Raw genomic sequence first — 22,465 nt, 5'->3', positions numbered from 1 at the left:
AAGTGAGATGGGTGCACAACCCCAGAGTCTGGCAAGACTGGCCCGTACGGGCAGGGGTACCTTTACCTTTACCTTTAGTGGGAGATCATCACAGGAAGGCTCAATCCCTGCCTCCAACTGGGTTAAATATTTTTGTAGTATTTTCAGAGGTCAGTCCGGTCAGTCACATGCACTAACAGCGTGTAAGGATTTCGCTAACCGACCTGAATAGCAGCCAATCTCCTGTAATGAGATAAACGTCCTTATTTCCTGCCTGAAATCAAATAAACCTCCTGGAGATTTGCTTCTGCCTGTTCTATAAAGAATACATGGTGGATGCCTAGCCAGCCTGGCTTATTTACCACTAAAACAACACAGGCCCTCTGGATGGTATGAGTATCATTTTCCCAATTTATAAGAAAGGGGATAGGAATGACCCACAAAACTATTAGCCAATTAGATTGTTAGATATCTCACCAAAGCTATGAAGAACAAGCAGGGGTCAGAGGAGGACACGGTAACATTGAGCAATGCTTTACTTGGAACCATATGATAAGGAACTATACCAAGAACAGCAAGCTCTAGAACAAACTTCCTAATTTAGATATCTCTGGGTGTATTGAGTGAAACCCTCTCTTGGCAGTGACATATGGAGGCAGTGAGAGTCAACACAAAGCAAACTATGGGGGCATTGATGAAGTTTTATTACAAAAAGGGAGGGCAGCTGATTGAACCCTAAAGATATTTGGTAGTAAAGTGCTTACTCAAATGCTCTGTGGTGTTGAGATCTGGTGCTCCGAATCAAACTCCATTTAAATTTTGAATACTGTGCAGAAAACACTCTACCATCAGGAATATATTATCAGAATCTCTTCTTTGTACAGAATCCAGGTGGCCAACAATTAAGGCAAGAGCGGACTGTGCTTAGTTAATGTGTATTAAAAGAATTGCTACCATGCCAATCATTCCTCCCCCCCCCTCTGCTGTACAATATGGAATTGAGTGATAAGCAACTCTGTAAAGCAGCTTGTCAAGATGTTTCAGACTATTATTATTTTCCAGAACTGAGCTCTGCATTGACTTTGAGTAAGTGTCAGCTATGGGATTGGCACTTCTGGATAGAATTCAGAAGGGACCTGCAACTAATTAGAAACACCACATTTCCCCCTTGGCATCTGCTCTTGAGAACAGAGCATTTTAGAGATAATTATCTGACCAGACTCTCACCAGTTTCCTTGAGAAATGTATTTATTGAGCTGCGTTTCCAAGTGATTCCCACTGCAATTTGGGATGACTGCTACAAGGTCCTGTATGCAGATAGACTTTGTATTTGTGGTCAACCTCAGGTGGAAGACATTCATTATCTGTTAGCCTGCACCTTATATAGACCCAAGATCACGTTCTGAAACCGTTGTTCACACAATCAAGCAGGTACACCCTGACAGAAATGGTTCCATTTCTTTTGAGTGACAATAATAGCTTTGCAACACACGGAGTGGCCCTCTGTGCACTGGGTGCAAAATAAATAAGGAAAAATGAGATAGATGAAATCACTATAAGTTGTGGTGGTGATTCGGAGGTTTAATCTGAAATCAAGCTAGATTTAAGCTTTTTGGTATCTCTGCTATCTTGCCTCTGTTACATCATAGACATTGGCCTATATTATAGATGTGTGTTCTGTATTATTTTATTAATACTATTGCTACAAGTTTGTCATGGCCTCTGGCCAGAACAATAAACTTATGGACTATATGTTATAAATTGCTTTGTGATGCCTTGTGGGAAGCAACTAATAAATGCTTTATTTATTTATTTTGTATTTTTACTACCAGGAAAGAGGAAATACACCAGTGGGATTTTCTGTCTTGAGTATCCAAATTAATCTGAGCCCTCTTGGACACTATTCACCACGACCTTGTTGCGAATATAACAGCAGGGATCATTCAGTTAGTAAGCTAAGTGTTCACTATTGACAGTCAGACAAACTCTCAGAGTGGGGGTGTTGCCGAGCAGCTAATCAGATTGGCATGATCCTTGCTGAGGTAGTTTTCTGATTGCCTGTGTGGTCGAATACTTGTCCCAGCTATGGATGCAGCCTGGCCTAACTCATACGGAGGGCTGGGAATGTCCCATTCCTGAAACCCTAGAGAGCTGCTGCCGATCAGCGTAGACAATACAGAACTAAATGAACCAATGTCTGACGTGATATGAGGCAGCTTCCTATGTGGGAGCCCTGTCAAACAGCTACTAGCTACAATGGACGGAGGTGGATTTCGGACCACATTCAATACAGCTATTGCTACGTATATGATAAAAACACAGTGAGGCGGAACACCAGTGAGCAAATCAAAGTCCATTCCTGTTAAAATGTGTATATCCAGATTCAAGCTGTTGCTTCAGGTTCTTGGAATCCAGGAGCTACTGCTACCAGGGCAAAGTTTTCCCTTCCCAATCCAGGAAAGCACCATTGTCGTTTTCACTGAGCTGAGCTAAAAGAGAGATGATCGATGGAACGGCATCTTGCACCTTCAACGGAGCCTAGGAGAACAGAGGAGAAGGGTGGAGAGAGAGAGGGCAAGCTTATTACAGCAGCAGTGTCCTTCAAAATAAAATAAAGGAGACCCACACATAAAACACATAAGACCGGTTCTGAAAGACCCACATTGGCTCCCAGCATGTTTCCGGGCACAATTCAAAGTGTTGGTGCTGACCTTTAAAGCCTTAAATGGCCTCAGTTAGTAGTCCATTGGTAGCCAGTGTTAGAAACTCAGATATATAAGCTAGGCACCAAACGGCTCCTTAAACCAGGGTTACAGTCACCAAAACGGAATGCCTAGTTGCCATTTTGGGGCCAGGACAGTACTGGAAGGCAGTGGCAACTGGCAGGGCGTATGGCAGGGAGACCAACAGCAGGGGTGCTAGAGCCAGCAATAGGCAGAGCCAACTCATTCTAGTTTTGCTCCCGTCCTCCTCCATGCTGAATTCTACAAGGGGCAACAGCTGGCAGGCAGGGCCACCACCTAGACTGGTTGTAAGTTAGTAGGCAGGCGGGACCTGGCAGAGGGCAGACTGTAGCACTGGGGCCCCCTGCACCCCAATGTATCAGCCTCCATTGATAAATGGAAGGATAATTGGGCTGGATCAGTGCAAGGCAATGTTACGTGTTCATAAGACACTGATTAGTCTGCCCTTTCCTTTTAAAAAATAAAATATTATTAATGCACAGTGAAAAAAGCCATACATCAAAATTGAACAAAAAACAAGTAGAAATAATAATAAACCAAGTAAAACAAAAAACACAAAGCTTTATAACAAAAAGGAAAGAGGTCCTTTGTCTGTAGACCTGACCTCCCGTCTACTCCTTAATTCAATTACATATAACTTATTGCCGGTAAAAACTATTATCATGGTTTAACCGATTCTTAGTTTTTCTTCGATCTCACACCATTCTTGATACTACTACTGAAATTAGCCAAATGCTGCAACAGAGTTTAAACTTCTGCAATTGTTTTTCAAATATATTTTAAAGACTTCCCATTTTGAAACAAACACCTGTTCTGGTTTATTCTTTATTTTTTTTCAAACAAGTTTTATCTAACTCCGCAAATTCAGTCGATTTTTGGATCCAATCTTGCGTAGATGGAAGTTTGTCAGATTTCCAGTATTTTAAGGGAAAGGGAATTTGTGTCTTTGGGACACACCACCCTGCAAACGAGCTCAAGGAACGGCGACGTAAAGCATCCACACTCACCCCACCCCACCCCACCCCAAACTTCAAAAATGGAGGGAACTTTCTGTACACCCATGTACAGCCCACGTCTTCAGCGCCTGCGTGGGCTGGGTGTCGGGAGCACCTTCTCTGACTTTTCGATTACAGGAATGCAGGAACAGAACACAGCATTCCCGAGGAATAGGTTCTGGTGACGTGGACTCACATTTGCTCACGTGAGCACCTCAAATGCAGCAGAGTAACGGAAGCAAAGCTGTGGAGGTTTTGTTGCATACCTAATTTATTTCTTCTAATAAAACAAATAAAAGAACATAACAAACGTGGGATGCGGGTGGTGCTGTGGGTTAAACCACAGAGCCTAGGACTTGCTGATCAGAAGGTCGGCGGTTCAAATCCCTGCAACGGGGTGAGCGCCCGTTGCTCAGTCCCTGCTCCTGCCAACCTAGGAGTTCGAAAGCACGTCAAAGTGCAAGTAGATAAATAGGTACCGCTCTGGTGGGAAGGTAAACGGCGTTTCCGTGTGCTGCTCTGGTTCACCAGAAGTGGCTTAGTTATGCTGGCCACATGACCCGGAAGCTGTACACCGGCTCCCTTGGCCAATAAAGCGAGATGAGCGCTGCAACCCCAGAGTCGGCCACGACTGGACCTCATGGTCAGGGGTCCCTTTACCTTTAACAAACAAGTACGAGAGAAACAGCTCCCTCATACTGACATCTTGTCTTTAGACGAGATGTTTAGGGAAGCTTTTAATGTTTAATATATTATTGTATTTTGATATTCTGTTGGAAGCCGCCCAGAGTGGCTGAGGAAACCCAGCCAGATGGGCGGGGTATAAATAAATTATAATTATTTATTTATTATTATTATTATTATTATTATTATTATTATTATTATTGACAGATCAAAGAAAAAGCCACACAGTGCTGGAGATGGAAGTCTGGAAGAGTAGCTTCTGCCCCCTCCTTTCTTTCTCAGAAGGATCTGATGATCCTTGCAATGAGAGGGATGAAAATACTGACAGAAACAACAACACATGGTGGGCAAAGAACTTACTTAAACAAGAGTGGGGGAGAAAAGATTGACTTTACTGACCTTTGTCCCTCCCATATCCGTTTGGATCCAGCCTGGATGGAGGGCGATGCAGAGGATCCCTTCCAATTTCAGGTCTGTAGCAAGGCACTTTGTGAGCATGTTTAGTGCCGCCTTGGAGGGAGGTCAGGGAGAGAAGTGGAAAGAGTTAGATGACACGAGGCTTTTAAGCTCTGGGTGGTGGGTTTGAGCCCCACGTCGGGCAAAAGATTCCTGCATTGCAGGGGGCTGGATCTGATGACCCGCGTCATCTTGACAATTCTATGAAAACTCATCTTTTTTCTTTCTGCAAAATTCTTTTATTATTGAGCAATGAACCACTTTTAAGCAACAAACAACACGTCAGTAATATCAGGAATTCGGAACATCAGGTCAAAGCCAATGCTTGTCCTACTCAAAGCAGACTCATTGGAGTCAATAGGCCTAACTTTGCCACGTTCATTAATTTGAATGAGTCTTCTGAGTAAAACTTCATTGGACACAACTCATAGGAGTTCCCACTCATCATTATTCTTTTTTTAAATTTCTAATAATAGCAATTATGCATTAACACTCCCCCCCCCACACACATATCTTGATATAGAATTATAGGTAAATTTTGCTCAAATAAGACACATCCAAATTAATGAAGCTAACTTAAATCCTGCCCATTAATTTGAATGGATCTATCGGTTATCATTGACTGGGCCAAAGATTTTGGATATAATATACAGATGGAGGATTGGGAGAAATTATGGAAAGAAGGTTTAAGATTCACTGCATGCACAACAATAAAAGAAAATGTGATGAAAATGATGTATCGATGGTATGTAACACCAGTGAAGTTAGCAAGGATGTACAAAGGATGTAACAAATGTTGGAAATGTAAAGAAAAAGAGGGCTTCTTACTTTCTTACATTCCCACCACATATTATAGAAAGTAAGAAGCTTTTGGGAAATGATATATAATGAAGAAAATGTTTAAATACACTTTTGTTAAGAAACCAGAAGCGTTCTTACTTAGTATTACAGGGAACGAGATAAATAAGAAAGAAAGGAAGTTATTTTTATATGCAGTGACTGCAGCAAGAATATTGATGGCACAGAAATGGAAGCAAGAGGAGCTACCTACGATAGAAGAATGGAGAATGAAGATGACGGACTATGCAGAACTTGATAGACTGACGGGAAGGATCCGAAATCGACGAGATCAGAGATTTATAGAAGATTGGGAAAAGTTTACAGAGTATATGCATAAATTAAGTGATAATCAAATAACGCTTGTAAGCTTTAATGAAGCTCTGTAAGAAGAAATGTTAGAATGTGAGCAAAATAAGACTTAATCTATAAAAATAATGGAAGTAAGGTTTTAGAAATGTGTAAGAAATTAAGAAGGGAAGGAGTCAAGTTGAGGGAAGTCAAAAAGAGAACGGATATAAAAAAGATGTGTGAATTGTATAAAATTTTGTATTGGAAAAATTGAATAAAAAATAATAATAATTTGAATGGATCTACTCTGAGTAAGACTAATGTTGGCAGCAGTCCACCGCCTTTTAAAAAGAACTTAAAATAAATTATTATAAGGAGGTTATGTGGCATTTCAGCTAACGTGAACCAATTCACTCTCTGGCAACTTTTATCCCAAACTATCAAGGTCAGATAGAGTGTTTTCATTTAAAATATAAATAAAACAAAGGAAGAAAGCATAGTTTCAAGTGGCAACTACTGATCTCTTCCTAGAGATAAATTCTATCATAATTTGGATGGAATCTGGTATCCCAATGAAGTCCTTGCATCAGCATCAGCAATCTTCTATCAATCTTTGTCTCAAGGACAATTATGACTGAGTGAATCAAAAGCTGCTGAAAAATCAGGATCGATTGACGGATTGCATTTCTTTGCTGCTTTTCATTCAAATGAATCCCAAAGCGGCTTACAAACCATAAACAACAACAGCATAATAAACCATAACAGAACATCACAAATACAGCACAAATCATATAATGTATCATATCTGGAAGATGCACATGTGACGAAACCCCAAGACCATACTTTAGCAACTTGTGGGCAGGTTTTATCCAATAATTAATATTAATGTCAGTCTGGTCCAAGCCTATCCTGGTTTCTTGGAGGTCGGTCATGTAATATTTCTTCAAAGGGGTAACCACCTCCTTATCAGTTATTTTGTTAGCTAGTCCTGCCACATTCCAAGAGATTTACCTACAATAAAAGTCTGAAGTGATGCCCCTCCATAAAATGCTGAAAAATACCAGGGATTCCTATCTGACCCTAAAATCTCACGTTGCGTCAAGAGGCGATAAGAGCACTCAGCTCTTTGTCTCCTATTCTCTTCGTACGTATTTTAATCCAGCTCTTAAATTTGCAGAGGGTGTGCTGCAACCTTCCTCAACTAACACAATATCATTCCAGTCAAGGTAACCCCTAATATTTGAATCCCTGGCTGGCTAGGGAATGTTAGGTGTTTGTTTGTAGCTGACTCACTGAGAATGCATCAGGAGGAATGATGTTGTTTGCTTCTGAAAATCTCATCTCCGCCCAAGAAGAGCTAAAAAACCCTTAATGGCCCTTTGGAGATAAAAGCGGGTGTCAAATTAGATCTGTTTGTTGGGAACCCAGCTCCGCAGATCTAACCAAAGGGATGATATCAACTGGAACCACTATTTGGACATTAACTTTTACTGGTAGAGCATATCAAGCTATGGTAATATGCTAGCTCTTTGGAATTTGAGGTGCTCTTTTGTGCAAACCCAGTCACCTCTCTATCCTGGTTCACTACCTTCTAAGCTTGCCGACTTCCTTTCTTATTGTGCAGTTAGGTTCCCATCCCATCAAGAACATAAGAAGAGCCTGTTGGATGAGCTCAATGGCCCATCGAGTCCTGTATGCTGTTCTTGATGAGCCAGTGTGGTGTAGTGATTAAGAGCGGTAGACTTGTAATCTGGTGAACCGGGTTCGCGTCTCCACTCCTCCACATGCAGCTGCTGGGTGACCTTGGGCTAGTCACACTTCTCTGAAGTCTCTCAGCCCCACTCACCTCACAGAGTGTTTATTGTGGGGGAGGAAGGGAAAAGGAGATTGTTAATATATATATATATATATATATATATATATATATATATATATAAAGATTTTTAAATACAAATACAGAAATAATAAACAGTATAACATATATCATAACATAGTTTCATAACTTCTTTGGACTCCCTCGTGTCTCCCGCTCCCACTTACATCATTGTAGATTTTGCCAGCAATTTATCATCTTGTTTAGATTCTTGTATCCCATTCATTTGAATAGAATCTAATAATTCTCCAAAAGGTTTATATTTTCCTCAATCTCACTTATCGTCCTAATTCCGCCTAATTTGGTGGTGCTCAATTATTTATGATCTAGCATCCTCCTTAACATTCAACCAAATTACAGTATTTTTGTAAATAAATCTTAAATTTCTTCCAATCTTCTTCAGCTCTCTCCTCTCCCAGGTCTCGGATTCTGCCGGTCATCTCAGCCAATTCCATATAGTCTATCAGTTGCATCTGCCATTCTTCCAGTGTGGGTAGATCTTGGGTTTTCCAATGCTTAGCGATGAGTATCCTTGCTGCCGTTGTTGCATACAGGAAAAAAGTTCCGTCCTTCTTTATCACCCTCTGGCCGACAATACCCAGGAGGAAGGCCTCTGGTTTCTTGGGGAAAGTATACTTAAATACCTTTTTCAACTCATTATATATCATTTCCCAGAAGGCCTTCACTCTAGGGCACGTCCACCAGAGGTGAAAGAATGTTCCTTCATTTCCTTTACATTTCCAGCATTTGTTATCAGACAAATGGTATATTTTGGCAAGTTTAACTGGGGTCATGTACCATCTATATATCATTTTCATTACATTTTCCTTCAAAGCATTACATGCAGTGAAGTTCAACCCAGTGGTCCACAACCTTTCCCAGTCCTCAAACATAATGTTATACCCAATATCCTGTGCCCATTTTATCATAGCCGATTTAACCATTTCATCTTGTGTGTTCCATTTTAACAGCAAGTTATACATTCTTGAAAGTACCTTGGTCTTAGGTTCTAACAGTTCTGTTTCCAATTTCGATTTCTCCACCTGGAACCCTAACTTTTTGTCATTTTTAAAGACTTCTTTAATCTGAGCGTAGTGTAACCAGTCTCGCACTTTATCCTTCATTTTCTCCAAACTCTGCAATTTCCAATTGTCTCCATCTTTTTCTAGTATTTCCCCATATTTTGGCCATTTGGCCTCCATATTGGGTCTTTTTCGGGCCTTAGCTTCCAGAGGTGATAGCCACCTTGGAGTTTTATTTTCCAATAAGTCTTTATATTTTGTCCAGACATTAAACACTGCTTTTCTGACAATATGGTTCTTAAAGGCCTTATTGATCTTAACCTTGTCATACCATAAGTATGCATGTCAACCAAAAGCATTGTTGAAACCTTCCAGATCCAGTACGTCAGTGTCTTCGAGAAGTAGCCAGTCTTTTAGCCAGCAGAAAGCTGCGGCCTCATAGTACAACTTTAGGTCTGGCAGGGCAAAGCCCCCTCTTTCTTTCGCATCAGTTAGTATCTTAAACTTAATTCTGGGCTTTTTGCCCTGCCAGACAAACTTAGATATATCTCTCTGCCACTTCCGGAAGCACTCCGTCTTGTCTACAATCTGTAGTGTTTGGAACAAAAACAACATTTTTGGCAATACATTCATCTTGATAGCAGCAATTCGGCCTAACACAGAAAGTTTCAATTTTGTCCAACTGTCTAAGTCTCTCTTAATTTCTGACCAACATTTTTCATAATTGTCCTTAAATAGATTCAGATTTTTTGCTGTTATGTTTACCCCTAGGTACTTTACTTTTTTAACCACATTTAATTCTGTCTCTCTCTGAAACCGTTCTGACTCTGTATCTGTCAAATTTTTCCCCAATACCTTGGTTTTCTGTTTGTTTAATTTAAATCCCGCCACCCAACCAAAGTCTTGAATCAATTGTAATACTCTTTTCGTACTAGATTCTGGCTCCTGCAAGGTCAAAATTAGGTCATCTGCAAAAGCTTTAAGTTTATATTGTTTCGCTCCGACCGGAAGGGAAAAGGAGATTGTTAGCCGCTTTGAGACTCCTTCGGGTAGTGATAAAGCGGGATATCAAATCCCAACTCCTCTCACAGTGGCCAAAAAGATGTACGTGGAAAACCTGCAAGCCGGATTTGAACAGCAGAGCCCTCTCCCCTCCTGCGGTTCACAGCAACTGTCAGCTGAGGGACGAGCCAGGAGGGAACCAGTCTAGCTTCTCTAGGGAAGGAGTTCCAAAGTCTGGGAGCCCCCACCAAGAAGGCCCTCTCCTATATCCCCACCAAGGGTGCCTGTGGGTGGCGGGAAAGAGAGAAGGGCTTCCCCTGAAGATCTCAGAGCCTGATCAGGTTCTTACGGGAGAATATAGTCCTTCAGATAGACTAAGCCTAAGCTGTATCTAATGCTACCTTCAGAGATATATTTCAATTTTCTTCCCAGTCAATAGGTGAAATAGGTCCAGTTGCCCCCTGCAGATTAATAAGGTCTGTCCCATCTCTTCCTGGAAATGTTGGGGACTGAGCCCAGGGACCTTCTGCATGCAAAGCAGATGCCCCAGCACTGAGTTAGAGCCCATCCATTCTAAGGATTCATGGTTTGGAGCACTGCTGAGTAGATCCATTAACTTCAAGATGTGTACACCAAGTTAGGAGTAGCATCAGATGCAACTCATCACTTTGAAAGTTATCTTACATCTCTTCCCACTCCCCCTGCCCGCCCTCCCTCTCCATTCTCCCAATATAATTACCTACTAAGAACACTCACCTTCGAAATTCTGTAAGGGTATACTGTGTGGTAAACGTCATTGGATTTTGCAAGCCCTATGGAGGCCGAGATGGATGACATGTTGACAATTGCAGCACGGTGACACCCCATGGTGGCACTTTGCTTGGCAGCTTTCTTCAAAAGCGGCAGAAATGCCTAAAGGAATTTATTTATTTTTAACGGGAAATCGGAAGGTGACGTCTGCACAGGCAACGTATTTTTTAAAAGAGCACGCGGTTAGAATTTTCTTAAAACAAATAAAAACATAACCTTTCAACAAGTTAGCAAATCCTACAAAAGGGGGAATGCACTCTGCAAGTTAAAGCAAATTTGCATACCCTCTTATTTCCCATCTCCTGCCCTGAGAAATCTTCTTTGGAAATTTTTCCAGCTTCTGAGATTCAGGCAGTTCTGAGATTCAAAGCGATCCTCCGGGTCCAAAGGAATAGAAACTTTATTTATCTATATATTACTTTATTGGGGGGGGGGGACTGAACATAAGGACTAGAAACTTGATTATTATTTTTTTAAAAAAAGAAAAGATCAAAAGTTGTGATTTCTCAATGAAGTGAAATTCTGCAGCCAATTTCAGAGTGGACTGTTTCTCATGACCACCTGTGTGAAACAGAGCTGAAATGAAGCGTTCCCAAGACATCAATGACTGACTGCCTCTCTGCTAGAGCCCCAGAGTCCATCTGCAGGAGCCAGGTGTGATATAGCAGATGCAAAATCTGTGCCAAGCCAATGTGAGCGATACACTGGGTTGCCCTACAGACTGAAATGCAACTTTTATCTGAGCTATCGTGGATAAGGAATTCTAGGAACATACTTTAGATGGGTGGGGTGGGGGAGGTAAGACAATAATTGTTTAGAACAACTTGGGAGTCAGAAACTCTTGCCAGTCACAGACATGTAGGAGCCTGTGTTGCACCAGATCAGACCATTGACTCAAATAACCAGTATTGCCTGCATTGATTAGAAGCAGCGCTTCAGGGTTTCAGATAGAGAATATTTCCTAGCCCGGCCTGGTGATGCTGGTAGAGATTGAACCAGAGACCTTCTGCACATAAAGCAAATGTTTTACCACTGAGCTACAGCCCTTCTTCTACGACAATCTACCAGAGCAAACCACCCGCGGACCCACATCTATCTTCTTCCTAAGCCATTCCATGTTAACTCAGCCTTAAGGCTGCAAAGCCGACAGGTCCACATACAGGTTCGAGCACTTTTGAGCTTTTTTTTTTTAACACTCTAGCGATATATAAATCTTACAAAATAGGTTAAGCAACAGGCAGCTTAGCAAGCAAACAGAAGAACCACTGTTAGTTAAATGTCCCTAGCTGTTGGCTGCGGCAGAGGACTACTTGCCCCAGGCGAACACGGTAGATGCCAGATTTACCGACTTTGTTCTTACCTTGGAGAGCATTAGCTGGGCAACAGTGTTGGTCTCGAAGGTCCTGAGCATGGCTTCCGTGGTGACGTCTTCCAGAGAACCTAAGACATTGATGCCAGCGTTGTTGATGAGGCAGTTCAGCCCTTTCTCCCCAACAATGTCTTCCACCTTCTTGACTGTTTCCTTGATGCTGCTTTCGGAAACCACATCTGAATTTGAGAACACAAGAGAAGACGATGCATAATAGTGAGAGTCCGACTGCCGGTCTATCTAGCTCAATATTCCTACATTGACTGGCAGCAGCTGTCCGGGCTTTCAGACAGTAGACATCCCCAGCCCTACCTGGGGACTGAACCTGTCAACTTCTGCATAGCTCTCTCACCGAGGTGTCCAGAGCGGGTGGTGAGGAGAGAGCAGTTAAGGAGTAACTGCTCCAGAACAATGATCCATAGCTCAGCCTTGTCTATAGTGACTGGCAACTAGGGATGTCAGAGAATTCTGCAGAGAAACAAAGTAGAATTTGCTGCAGTTCACATGCTGGTCTGTGTGCAAGAATGGAAATCGGTCAACGATTGGGATTTGTTCTCTTCGTTGTTGTTATTTGCATTTGCAGTTGATGTGCAATTCATGGCCTTTCTCCCACGGTTGTTTGTAACCAATGTTTTACTCAAAGTAGACCCATGGAAATTAATGGGCCCGTCTTAATTATGCTCAGAACATTAGAAGACTCTGCCGGATCAGGCCAGGTGTTCATCGAGTCCAGAGCCCTGTTCAGAGCTGACCCCAAGGGAAGTCTACAAGCATGACCCAACTTACAGCCATCCAAGTTGGTGGCAGGCCATCGTTGCCTCCAGTGGCAGTGAGTTCCATAGCTAAACTATGAACTGCATGAAGTAGTATATTCTTTCACCTGTCCTAAACCTTCCAGCTTTCAGCCTCATTGGACGTTCTCATGTTGCGAGAGAAGAAGAATCGTTGCAATTACTGATTATAAGCGGGATGATTAAGAACTGTGTGGAAATGAATTACTAATCAAAGACATGGCTTGTGTAATATCTGGAAAGGAATGAAAGGCCTTTGGAATGACGCAGTTATAAAAAGAGACTTGTTAAGAAGCAGGCCTGGCTGAAGGTTTTACAATCGAGGGGGAGGAGACCATTATATTGGACTGTGAGCTTGACCTGGCAGAACCCCCAAAGAAGATTGAGAAGAGACTGACAGGCCTGCAAAGATTAACGGGCAGACTTTAAGAATGTTTTGTACAGAAGTGTTGAAATGGAGTCTGTTTGAATATGGCTCTTGGAGGAATGGAAAATTCACACAGGATATAACAACGTTTGTTTTTAACCCGCTTATGGACACTATCAGAGGTCACAAAGAAAGGACTATATGATAACAACAACAAGATGAGGAAAATAATAAAGTGAAGATTGGACAGAACTGTGAATATTATTTGGACAGAACTGTGAATATTAAAGCAGCAGCAAGAGAGATGTTTGGATCCCTTTCGGAGCTCAAAGCATGGGTACCCCCAACAAAAATTTAAAGATTTGGCTTTGTAATTTGGAATTAATGTGATTTGATTGGTTTGTTAATAAAAATTATATTAAAAAGAGAGAAGGAAAAAACAACACACAATCTTTCTGAATAAGGGAGGAAAACATTTCTTTATCCACCATCTCCATGCCATTTCGTAAATTTCTGCCATGCCACCTCCGATTCACCTTTCTCTCAATTAGAAAACCCCATACTTCCTAACAGGGGCGTCGTCACATCCCCTTGTCCTTCAGTTTCAACGGGTTTACTCTGAGCAGGACTAACACTGGATACAATCCTATTTCTTTCGGTGTCTCTCAAACTTGGGTCCCAACTGTTGTTGGACTATAACTCCCATCATCCCTAGCTGGTAGGGCCAGTGGTCAGGGATGATGGGAGTTGTAGTCCAATAACAGCGGGGGACCCAAGCTTCAGATACATTCATGGGGGCCGTCAGGCGCAGAGCAGAAGAGGAAACATTTTGCTTACCAAGCGGCAAAACCCTGATGTTGCTGTACTGCTTGCAGAGTTTCTGTAGCTCCTAGAAAGAAAGAACAAGACCAACACTTGTGGACATCCCATCTGCCTAAATGCATTTTAATAGCAGCCCTTACCAGCCTTCCTCCACCCATAGGATAGCAAAAGTATTATTATTATTTGTCTTCTTTATTAAATGTCTTTACCGCCCGTCTTCCGTAGATCCCTGGCAGGTTCACAACATAAAAATACAATACAAAAATCACAAAATACATAATAAAAATGCTTCTTTAATCTCCTCCTCTTCTTTCGCTTTCTGTCTCTTTCGGTCTCTTTTTCCCCTTTGCTTCTTTCTGCCTTTGTTCTTTGTTATATTAATCAGCTGTTTTTATTTCAACGTATTATAAAAGTACACTTTGTAATGGGTGCGAACGTCTGTATATTTTTGAACAAGTATCAATAAATAAAAAGGGAAAAACAAACAAACAAAAATTAAAGGATGAAAAACAAAACCGTAAAGCGGGCACGTGGAATGAGCCCAGTTGCAAAGATCTGAAAAATAATATGAGTCCAAGTAAAGAATAGTAGTGTTATCAGAGTATCAAGTCTCATTCCAGGTTTGCCAGGTTTGGGCCGAGGCTTGTCTTGAAAAGGACGGATTTGCCGTATGCGTCATAAACACGGGCAACCCTTGTTAATTAAAGGTGGTGTAGTGTGGTGTAGTGGTTAAGAGCGATGGACTCGTAATCTGGTGAACCAGGTTTGATTCCCCGCTCCTCCACATGCAGCTGCTGGGTGACCTTGGGCCAGTCACACTTCTCTGAAGTCTCTCAGCCCCACTCACCTCACAGTATTTGTTGTGGGGAGGAAGGGAAAGGAGATTGTTAGCCGCTTTGAGACTCCTTAAAGGTAAAGGTAAAGGGACCCCTGACCATTAGGTCCAGTCGTGACCGACTCTGGGGTTGCTGCGCTCATCTCGCTTTCTTGGCCGAGGGAGCGGGTGTACAGCTTCCGGGTCATGTGGCCAGCATGACTAAGCCGCTTCTGGCGAACCAGAGCAGTGCACGGAAACGCCGTTTACCTTCCCGCCAGAGCGGTACCTATTTATCTACTTGCACTTTGACGTGCTTTTGAACTGCTAGGTTGGCAGGAGCAGGGACCAAGCAACGGGAGCTCACCCCGTCGCGGGGATTCGAACCGCCGACCTTCTGATCGGCAAGTCCTAGGCTCTGTGGTTTAACCCACAGCGCCACCCGCATCCCTAGAAACTCCTTAGGGTAGTGATAAAGCGGGATATCAAATCCAAACTACTACTACTTCTTCATAAAAGAGCACCAATCCAACCCTACAGAAAGTAACGCTGAAAGCGCCCCATCAGATTCGCGGCATTAACCAAAGTGGGTGACTCACCTGGGGGTGGGTTTTCTGGGCTGGCAGGCTGGACCCCCTCGATGCTCAGCCAGTGGGCTACGAGAGAGGGGGGAACCAATAATCCCCCACCCACCCACAACACATTTCAAAGGGCATTGGATGTTAATTAGACAAAGGCTCGGTTGAAGAGGGGCATTTTATAAGCAAGGTGCCAAGTAAGCCTTCCTGGGGAAAGCATTCCACAAGCAGGGAGCCACCACAGAAAAGGCCCATTCTCATGCTGCCACCCTCTGCACCTCTCATAGCAAAGGCACACAGAAAAGGGCCTTAGATGATGATCTCAGGTTCATATGGAGAGAGGTGGTACTTAAGGTATTGCAATCCTGACATAATGCAACAGGACCCCCAATATGCTGCATGTCTGTATGGGGCAGTGGCAAGGGACTGCAACCGCCTGCCTCTCAATTTTTATCTGCGTTTGAATCCAGCCTAGGCAAGACCAATCTTCTCCTGTCAAGGGTTTAACTGGGTTGTCGCCTTTCCACCCCCTAGGGAGAATTGTACACCCCTAATAGTTAGCTAGGAGTGCGGGTGGCGCCGTGGTCTAAACCACTGAGCCTCTTGGGCTTGCCGATCAGAAGGTCGGCGGTTCGAATCCCCACGACAAGGTGAGCTCCTGTTGCTCGGTCCCTGCTCCTGTCAACCTAGCAGTTTGAAAGCACGCCAAAAAGTGCAAGGAGATACAGTGGTACCTCAGGTTACATACACTTCAGGTTACATACTCCGCTAACCCAGAAATATTACCTCGGGTTAAGAACTTTGCTTCAGGATAAGAACAGAAATCGTGCTCTGGCGGCGCAGCAGCAGCAGGAGGCCCCATTAGCTAAAGTGGTGCTTCAGGTTAAGAACAGTTTCAGGTTAAGAACGGACCTCCGGAACGAATTAAGTACTTAACCTGAGGTACCACTGTAAATAGGTAAACGGGAAGGTAAATGGCATTTCTGTGCACTGCTCTGGATTCAGTGTTTCATTGCGCCAGAAGCGGCTTAGTGATGTTGGCCACATGACCCGGAAAAACTGTCTGCGGACAAACACCGGCTTCCCTCGGCCTGTAAAGCGAGATGAGTGCCACAACCCGAGAGTCATCTGTGACTCAACTTAACTGTCAGGGGTCCTTTACTTTTAATATTTAGCTAACTGGTATACGAAGTACAATTTACTGTACTAAGTGTGGAACAAGGCAGGTCAAGGTAAAAAGAATCCCAACTTCACAAACACACTGAGCTGGCAACGACTGACCAGGAGACAAACTTTGGGATTGCAGTACGTACGTTAATGAAAGCAGAAATCGTTGTGCTTTGTGATGAAATACTACCCTAAATAGTTATTTGGATTCCACCCTTTCCTCCTAGGCAATAAATGCTAATTACAATGTTAACATCTACTCTGCAAGTCCTTCTTCTCTACTGCAAGTCATTTTTTCCTGAGTTTGGAAATCTGAGAGTCTCTCCCAGCCCCACCTGGAGACGTAAGCGATTGAACCTGGGACCTTTGGAAGCAAAGCTACCATTCTACCACACTGAGTGGCAGCTCTTCCCAATGGAATTCACAGCCCAGGGAACTAGAATGTGCTGCTCAATCACAAGAGCGTCTCTGAGGATGCACAGAGTGTTCTATCCTCCCTGCAAAATCGACACATACAGAACTCATCTGCGCAGCAGTGAGGTGCAAAAAATAATTTATCCAAACTGGGGGAACAGGGATTAAAATAGCAGAGAGGGTTCAGTGTACTAAGTGAGTGTAGAGTGAGGTAAATTAGAAAGAAATTATTCCAGCTGGTGAGATCTGACTTGGGAGGGACTGGCCAGGAAACAGTTCCTGAGATCAGTGTTTCTCCCAGCTGTTGTTGGACTACAACCCCCATCATCCCTGACCACTGGTCCTGCTAGCTAGGCATGGTGGGAGTTGTAGTCCAACAACAGCTGGAGACCCAAGTTTGAGAAACACCAGCTTAGGTTGATGAAAGCAGGAGATTTTAGGAATCTGTTCACCAAAGATTCATTCTGATTTGCCTGTGGGAAGATTAGATGATGTTGGCATGATGATCATTAATCCCCACTTGTTTCTGGGAAGCCTGGACGATGTTGCCTCAAAGCAACCAATAGTCTGTTAGCTCAAAAAGTCCGACCTTTTGATTGACCTGCCAATCAAAAAAACTGAAGCGGAAGTAGCCAAAGACTATATTATCTGTGAGTCCTGGAAGATTTTCTCCCTGTCTTGCAGGCCTGTTCCGCCTAGCTGGGGGGGGGGGGGGGGGGCTGGGGGGCTGGACAGACTCCAGGTACAAAAACTGAGGCTGCTGAACAGCCTCTTGGTGTGGGGTGTTTGCATTTTTTTGTTGGGGGGGATGTTGCTGTTGGGTGGGTTTTTTCCTGCATCTTTATTTTGGATCTTCTTGTGATTTATGTGGAAATTGTTCGGTTTGGTTGTGTATTTTAAAATGTTTTATTAACATTTATTAACATTTATTATGACTGCTTTTGTTATGTCATAATTATGTATTTTTTTTTCATGCTGCAAACCACCTTGAGCATGGTTTGAACTTTGGAAAGGCGGCGGCAAATAAAAAGTACAAATAAAAGTACAAATCTTTTTTTATTATTATTACATTTTTATTCAAAGTATACAATTACACACATCAAGACAAAAACATAATACACCTATTAATAAACATATTAATTCTAAATTATTTACATAATGCATTATATTCTCTCCCCATTTATACAAAACACAAACAAAAACAAAAACACCAACACAAATTTCTCTGTATTTGGGCTCTTTTTAAGAGCCCTGGACTCCCTTCCACCCTTTTGGTAAGTATCAAATAAATTCCACGGTCACGTATTTTCTTTTTAATCTTAAATATTGGTTTTTCTCTGTAAGTGTTATTCCAAAACCGCCAGTGCTTTCTACAGTTCGTTTCCAATATATTTCCAATATTTACTCCAGTTTTTTTGAAATTTCTGTTCATCTTGATCTCGTATTCTATCTGTTAATCTAGCAAGTTCGGCATAATTTACCATTTTAACCTGCCAGTCACTTATACTAGGTATAATTTCCGTTTTCCAGTTTTGTGCCAACATAATTCTTGCGGCTGTGGTGGCATAGAGGAATAGCATTTTGTCCTCTTTTTTGATTTCTTTACCTGGCATTGCCAGCAGGAAGGCTTCGGGTTTTTTGGGAAAAGTGTATTTGAAAATTTTTTTAAGTTCATTGTAAATTAATTCCCAAAAAGCTTTCACTTTGTTACAAGACCACCACATGTGGTAGAGGTCGCCTTCTGCTTCTCCACACTTCCAACAACTTTTATTCTTTAATCTATACATTTTTGCCAGTTTCACCGGCGTATGATACCACCTGTAAATCATTTTCCAGATGTTTTCCCTCAATGCCGTACAAGCCGTAAACTTTATGTTGTTATTCCATAATTCCAGCCATCTTTCAAAATCAATATTGTGGCCAATATCCATCGCCCACTTTATCATTGCCTCCTTCACCTCCTCGTCTTTTGTGTACCAGTCCAGTAATATATTGTAGATCTTGGATAGAATTTTACTCTCACCCTCTACCACTTCTTCATTAAATCTAGATTTTTTATCTTCAAATCCTATTTTCTTTTTATCTTCATTTAGCAAACCATTCACCTGATGGTATTGCAACCAGCTAGTAAATTGGTTTTTAACCTCCTCATACGGTCTAAGTTTGATACCTTGGTCTGTTTTAATTATAAGTTCTTTATATGTGGCGTTCTTCTCTTCCATATTGGTTTTCTTAATAGCCAGTACCTCTATTGGTGAAATCCACCATGGGGTCTTTCTTTCCAAAAGATTTTTGTTCCTCTCCCATACCTGAAATATAGGTCCTCTGAAGATATGGTTTAAGAAACCCCTGTGTATCTTGACTTTTCCATAACACAGGTACGAGTGCCACCCGAACCTGTTGTCAAAGCCCTCCAGATCCAATATATCTGTGTTTTCCAGTTTTATCCAATCCTTTAACCATACCAAACATGCCGCCTCGTAATAAAGACTCAAATCCGGCAAGGAAAAGCCCCCTCTTTCTTTTTTATCCACCAATATTTTCATTTTTATTCGGGGTCTTTTCCCTTGCCAGATATATCTCGCGAGAGCTCTCTGCCACTCTTTACATCGGCTCAAACCTCTAAGTACAGGAATTGTTTGAAATAAGAACAGCATTCTGGGCAGAACATTCATTTTAACTACCGCTATCCTTCCTAGAAAGGATATAAAAGTACAAATCTATGGACATAATCAACTTTAACTGTGCAATCCTGAATTTGCCGGTATGCCAATTAAATCTCACTCAGAAAGCAATAGCAACCGTCTGCATTGGGTAGAGTTAAAGAGATTTAAAATAAAACTGGCAAGGTCATCTAGCCCTTATATAAATCCATGATGCAACCGTACTCACTGGAAGACTGACTGGTTTTGTTCAACTCACTTATCCAAGAGAGCCGGATAATAATTTTATGAAAAAAATCTGTGTGATTTTCCTTAGCATCTATGGAAAAGCAGATAGTAGACCCCAGAACCCCATTGCTGATACAGTGGTACCTCTGGTTATATACACTTCAGGTTACATATGCTTCAGGTCACAGACTCCACTAACCCAGAAATAGTACCTCGGGTTAAGAACTTTGCTTCAGGAGAGGAACAGAAATCTTGCTCCGGCGGCATGGCGGCAGCAGGATGCCCCATTAGATAAAGTGGTGCTTCAGGTTAATAACAGACCTCCGGAAAGAATTAAGTATTTAACCTGAGGTACCTGAGGAGACTCTTGAGAGTCCCATGGACTGCAAGAAGATCAAACCTCTCCATTCTGAAGGAAATCAGCCCTGAGTGCTCACTGGAAGGACAGATTGTGAAGCTGAGGCTCCAATACTTTGGCCACCCCATGAGAAGAGAAGACTCCCTGGAGAAGACCCTGATGTTGGGAAAGATGGAGGGCACAAGGAGAAGGGGGCGACAGAGGACGAGATGGTTGGACAGTGTTTTTGAGGTTACCAGCATGAGTCTGACCAAGCTGCGGGGGGCAGTGGAGGACAGGAGTGCCTGGCGTGCTCTGGTCCATGGGGTCACGAAGAGTCGGACACGACTAAACGACTAAACAACAACAACCACTGTACAGGCATACAGTGTCTTGGAAAGGGGGAACTTGAGGGTCTCCCCATTCTGGAGCAGAGGGGAAATCTTCAGAAGGGCTTATAGCGCCACTATCGGGAAAGTCAGGTGTCTCCCACAACTATCTGCATAAGGAGCCTGATTTAGGATGCTCTCTCCAGATCTGAGATTTGGGTGCGGGGAGGAGAGAGGAGGGTCTCAATAGTTATTTATATCCTCTCTTTCCTCCCAAGGAACTCAAAGCAGTCTCCGCAGTTCTCATCTCCCCCCGCCCTCTGTTTCATCCTCACAAAACAGCCCTGCGAGGTCGGCTGGTCTGGCAGAGCCGGTGACTAATCCAAGGTCGCCCAGTGATCTTCATGGCGGGAGGGGAGCAGGATCCGAACCCCCGTTTGCCGGCGTTGCCTCTAACCACTACACTGCTCTGTCACCTGGCTGGCCACTGGGGGGATCAGGATCCTGGTCCAGGTGGGCTTGGGGGGATTCGGGTGCGTCCGCCTTACCTGAGCGCTTTCAGGGCACCGGCAAGTGGCGATGACGACTTCTGGGCAGCGAGAGGCAGCCAGGAACCCCTCGACCAAGCCCAGGCCGATGCCCCGGTTGGCGCCGGTGATGAGCACGGAGCGGCAGAGCACTTGATCCATCGCAGCGCGCAGGGAGCCTCCACTTTTTGGAGCGCCGAGGAGGTTTTTTAAAGGCTGGGCCACGCCCCCTCCCGCGAGGCCCCGCCCCAAACCCCGCCCCCTCCGAATCTTGACGCCGTTCGGTGAGCGAGGCGAGAAGAGGCTTTTGTTTATTTACTTATTGATGCGGCAAAAAAGTCTCCCCGCTTCCGCCTCCTGATCAAAAGGGAGTCCAAAAAAGAAGGGATCCCACGTGAGCTCTGCACTCTGCATATGTAGGCGTGTCAGACCCTCCAGGTGTCCCTATTTCCCTTGATTTAGAGAATCCCTGATTTCTGATCTGATTCCAGATTCTCCCGCTTTTCCTTAGGATGCCTCTCTTTTCCCTGGAGAAATGTTGGAAGGTATATGGAGTTATCCAGTGCTGTTTTTTTTCTGGAGGGACGCAGAGATACGCATACCCCTAAACATTTTGTGAATCTACGGTAAGTTTGGCCTCATTGAGAGGCAGTATTTCAATATGAGTAGGAAAATGAGAATATCCCTAAACATTTTTTTTAAAGAAAAAAAGCACTGGAGTTATCTGACCATCAGAAGGCAATCCTGTGTATAGGGAAGTTTTATTCATGTTTCATTGTGTTTTTATATATGTTGGAAGCTGGCCAGAGTGGCTGGGGCAACCCAGCAATAGTAAAATTATCATTATGGAATGGAATGTCCCTATTTTCACTGGAGAAATGTTGGAGGGTATAGCCAAAAATATAAGCACCACCAACCCCCTTCTGAGTTATATTCCTTTTTTAATCATCGTTTCGTGTGATGTGATTGTCAAACAAGCAAAGCTCAAAACGGTTTGCAAAAAGAACAGTGGAAAATTATCGGGGGAAAGAAGTTTTAAAGTATTTGAAATTGAAACCAACAGGGTGCTCTCAAGCTGGGGGGCACGTGGGGCAGGCGAAGCACATCCTTCCTCTGACAGCGGTTAGCGGCTTTCATTGAGCCACTGCTAAAGTTAAGCTTCCCCCCCCACACACACTGAGAACCCAACTCATCCTTGAGATATCTATCGATACCCATACCCATATTAATATTGATACATAAATTCAGAGATAGACATATAAAGATATTAAAGATATTTAAAAAGTTGATATTGAGTTCTGTACAGTGGACGCTCGGGTTGCAAGCGTGATCCGTGCGGAATGCACATTCGCAACCTGCAGCGTTA

At 43.0% G+C, this 22,465-nt stretch overlaps 2 protein-coding genes across 2 annotated transcripts in view; one reads left to right on the top strand and one right to left on the bottom strand.

The window, feature by feature from the left end:
* The window catches only part of LOC307221954 (taste receptor type 1 member 3-like), a 374,179-nt gene that overhangs the window by 184,570 nt on the left and 167,144 nt on the right, over window positions 1-22,465 (top strand). The gene's annotated exons all lie outside the window — the stretch shown is intronic.
* On the bottom strand, window positions 1,210-21,299 carry LOC307222148 (C-signal-like). The gene is made up of 6 exons (XM_079987279.1): window positions 21,121-21,299; window positions 14,058-14,109; window positions 12,054-12,241; window positions 10,640-10,795; window positions 4,802-4,912; window positions 1,210-2,517 (listed from the first exon to the last, which is right to left on the bottom strand). The coding sequence occupies exons 1-6, from the start codon at window positions 21,259-21,261 to the stop codon at window positions 2,404-2,406; spliced, it is 762 nt and encodes a 253-aa protein (XP_079843405.1). The 5' UTR covers window positions 21,262-21,299; the 3' UTR covers window positions 1,210-2,403.

Source organism: Podarcis cretensis, assembly GCF_951804945.1.
Source record: "Podarcis cretensis genome assembly, chromosome: 8".
NCBI lineage: Eukaryota > Metazoa > Chordata > Lepidosauria > Squamata > Lacertidae > Podarcis > Podarcis cretensis.
This window is presented reverse-complemented; position numbering and strand designations above follow the sequence as displayed.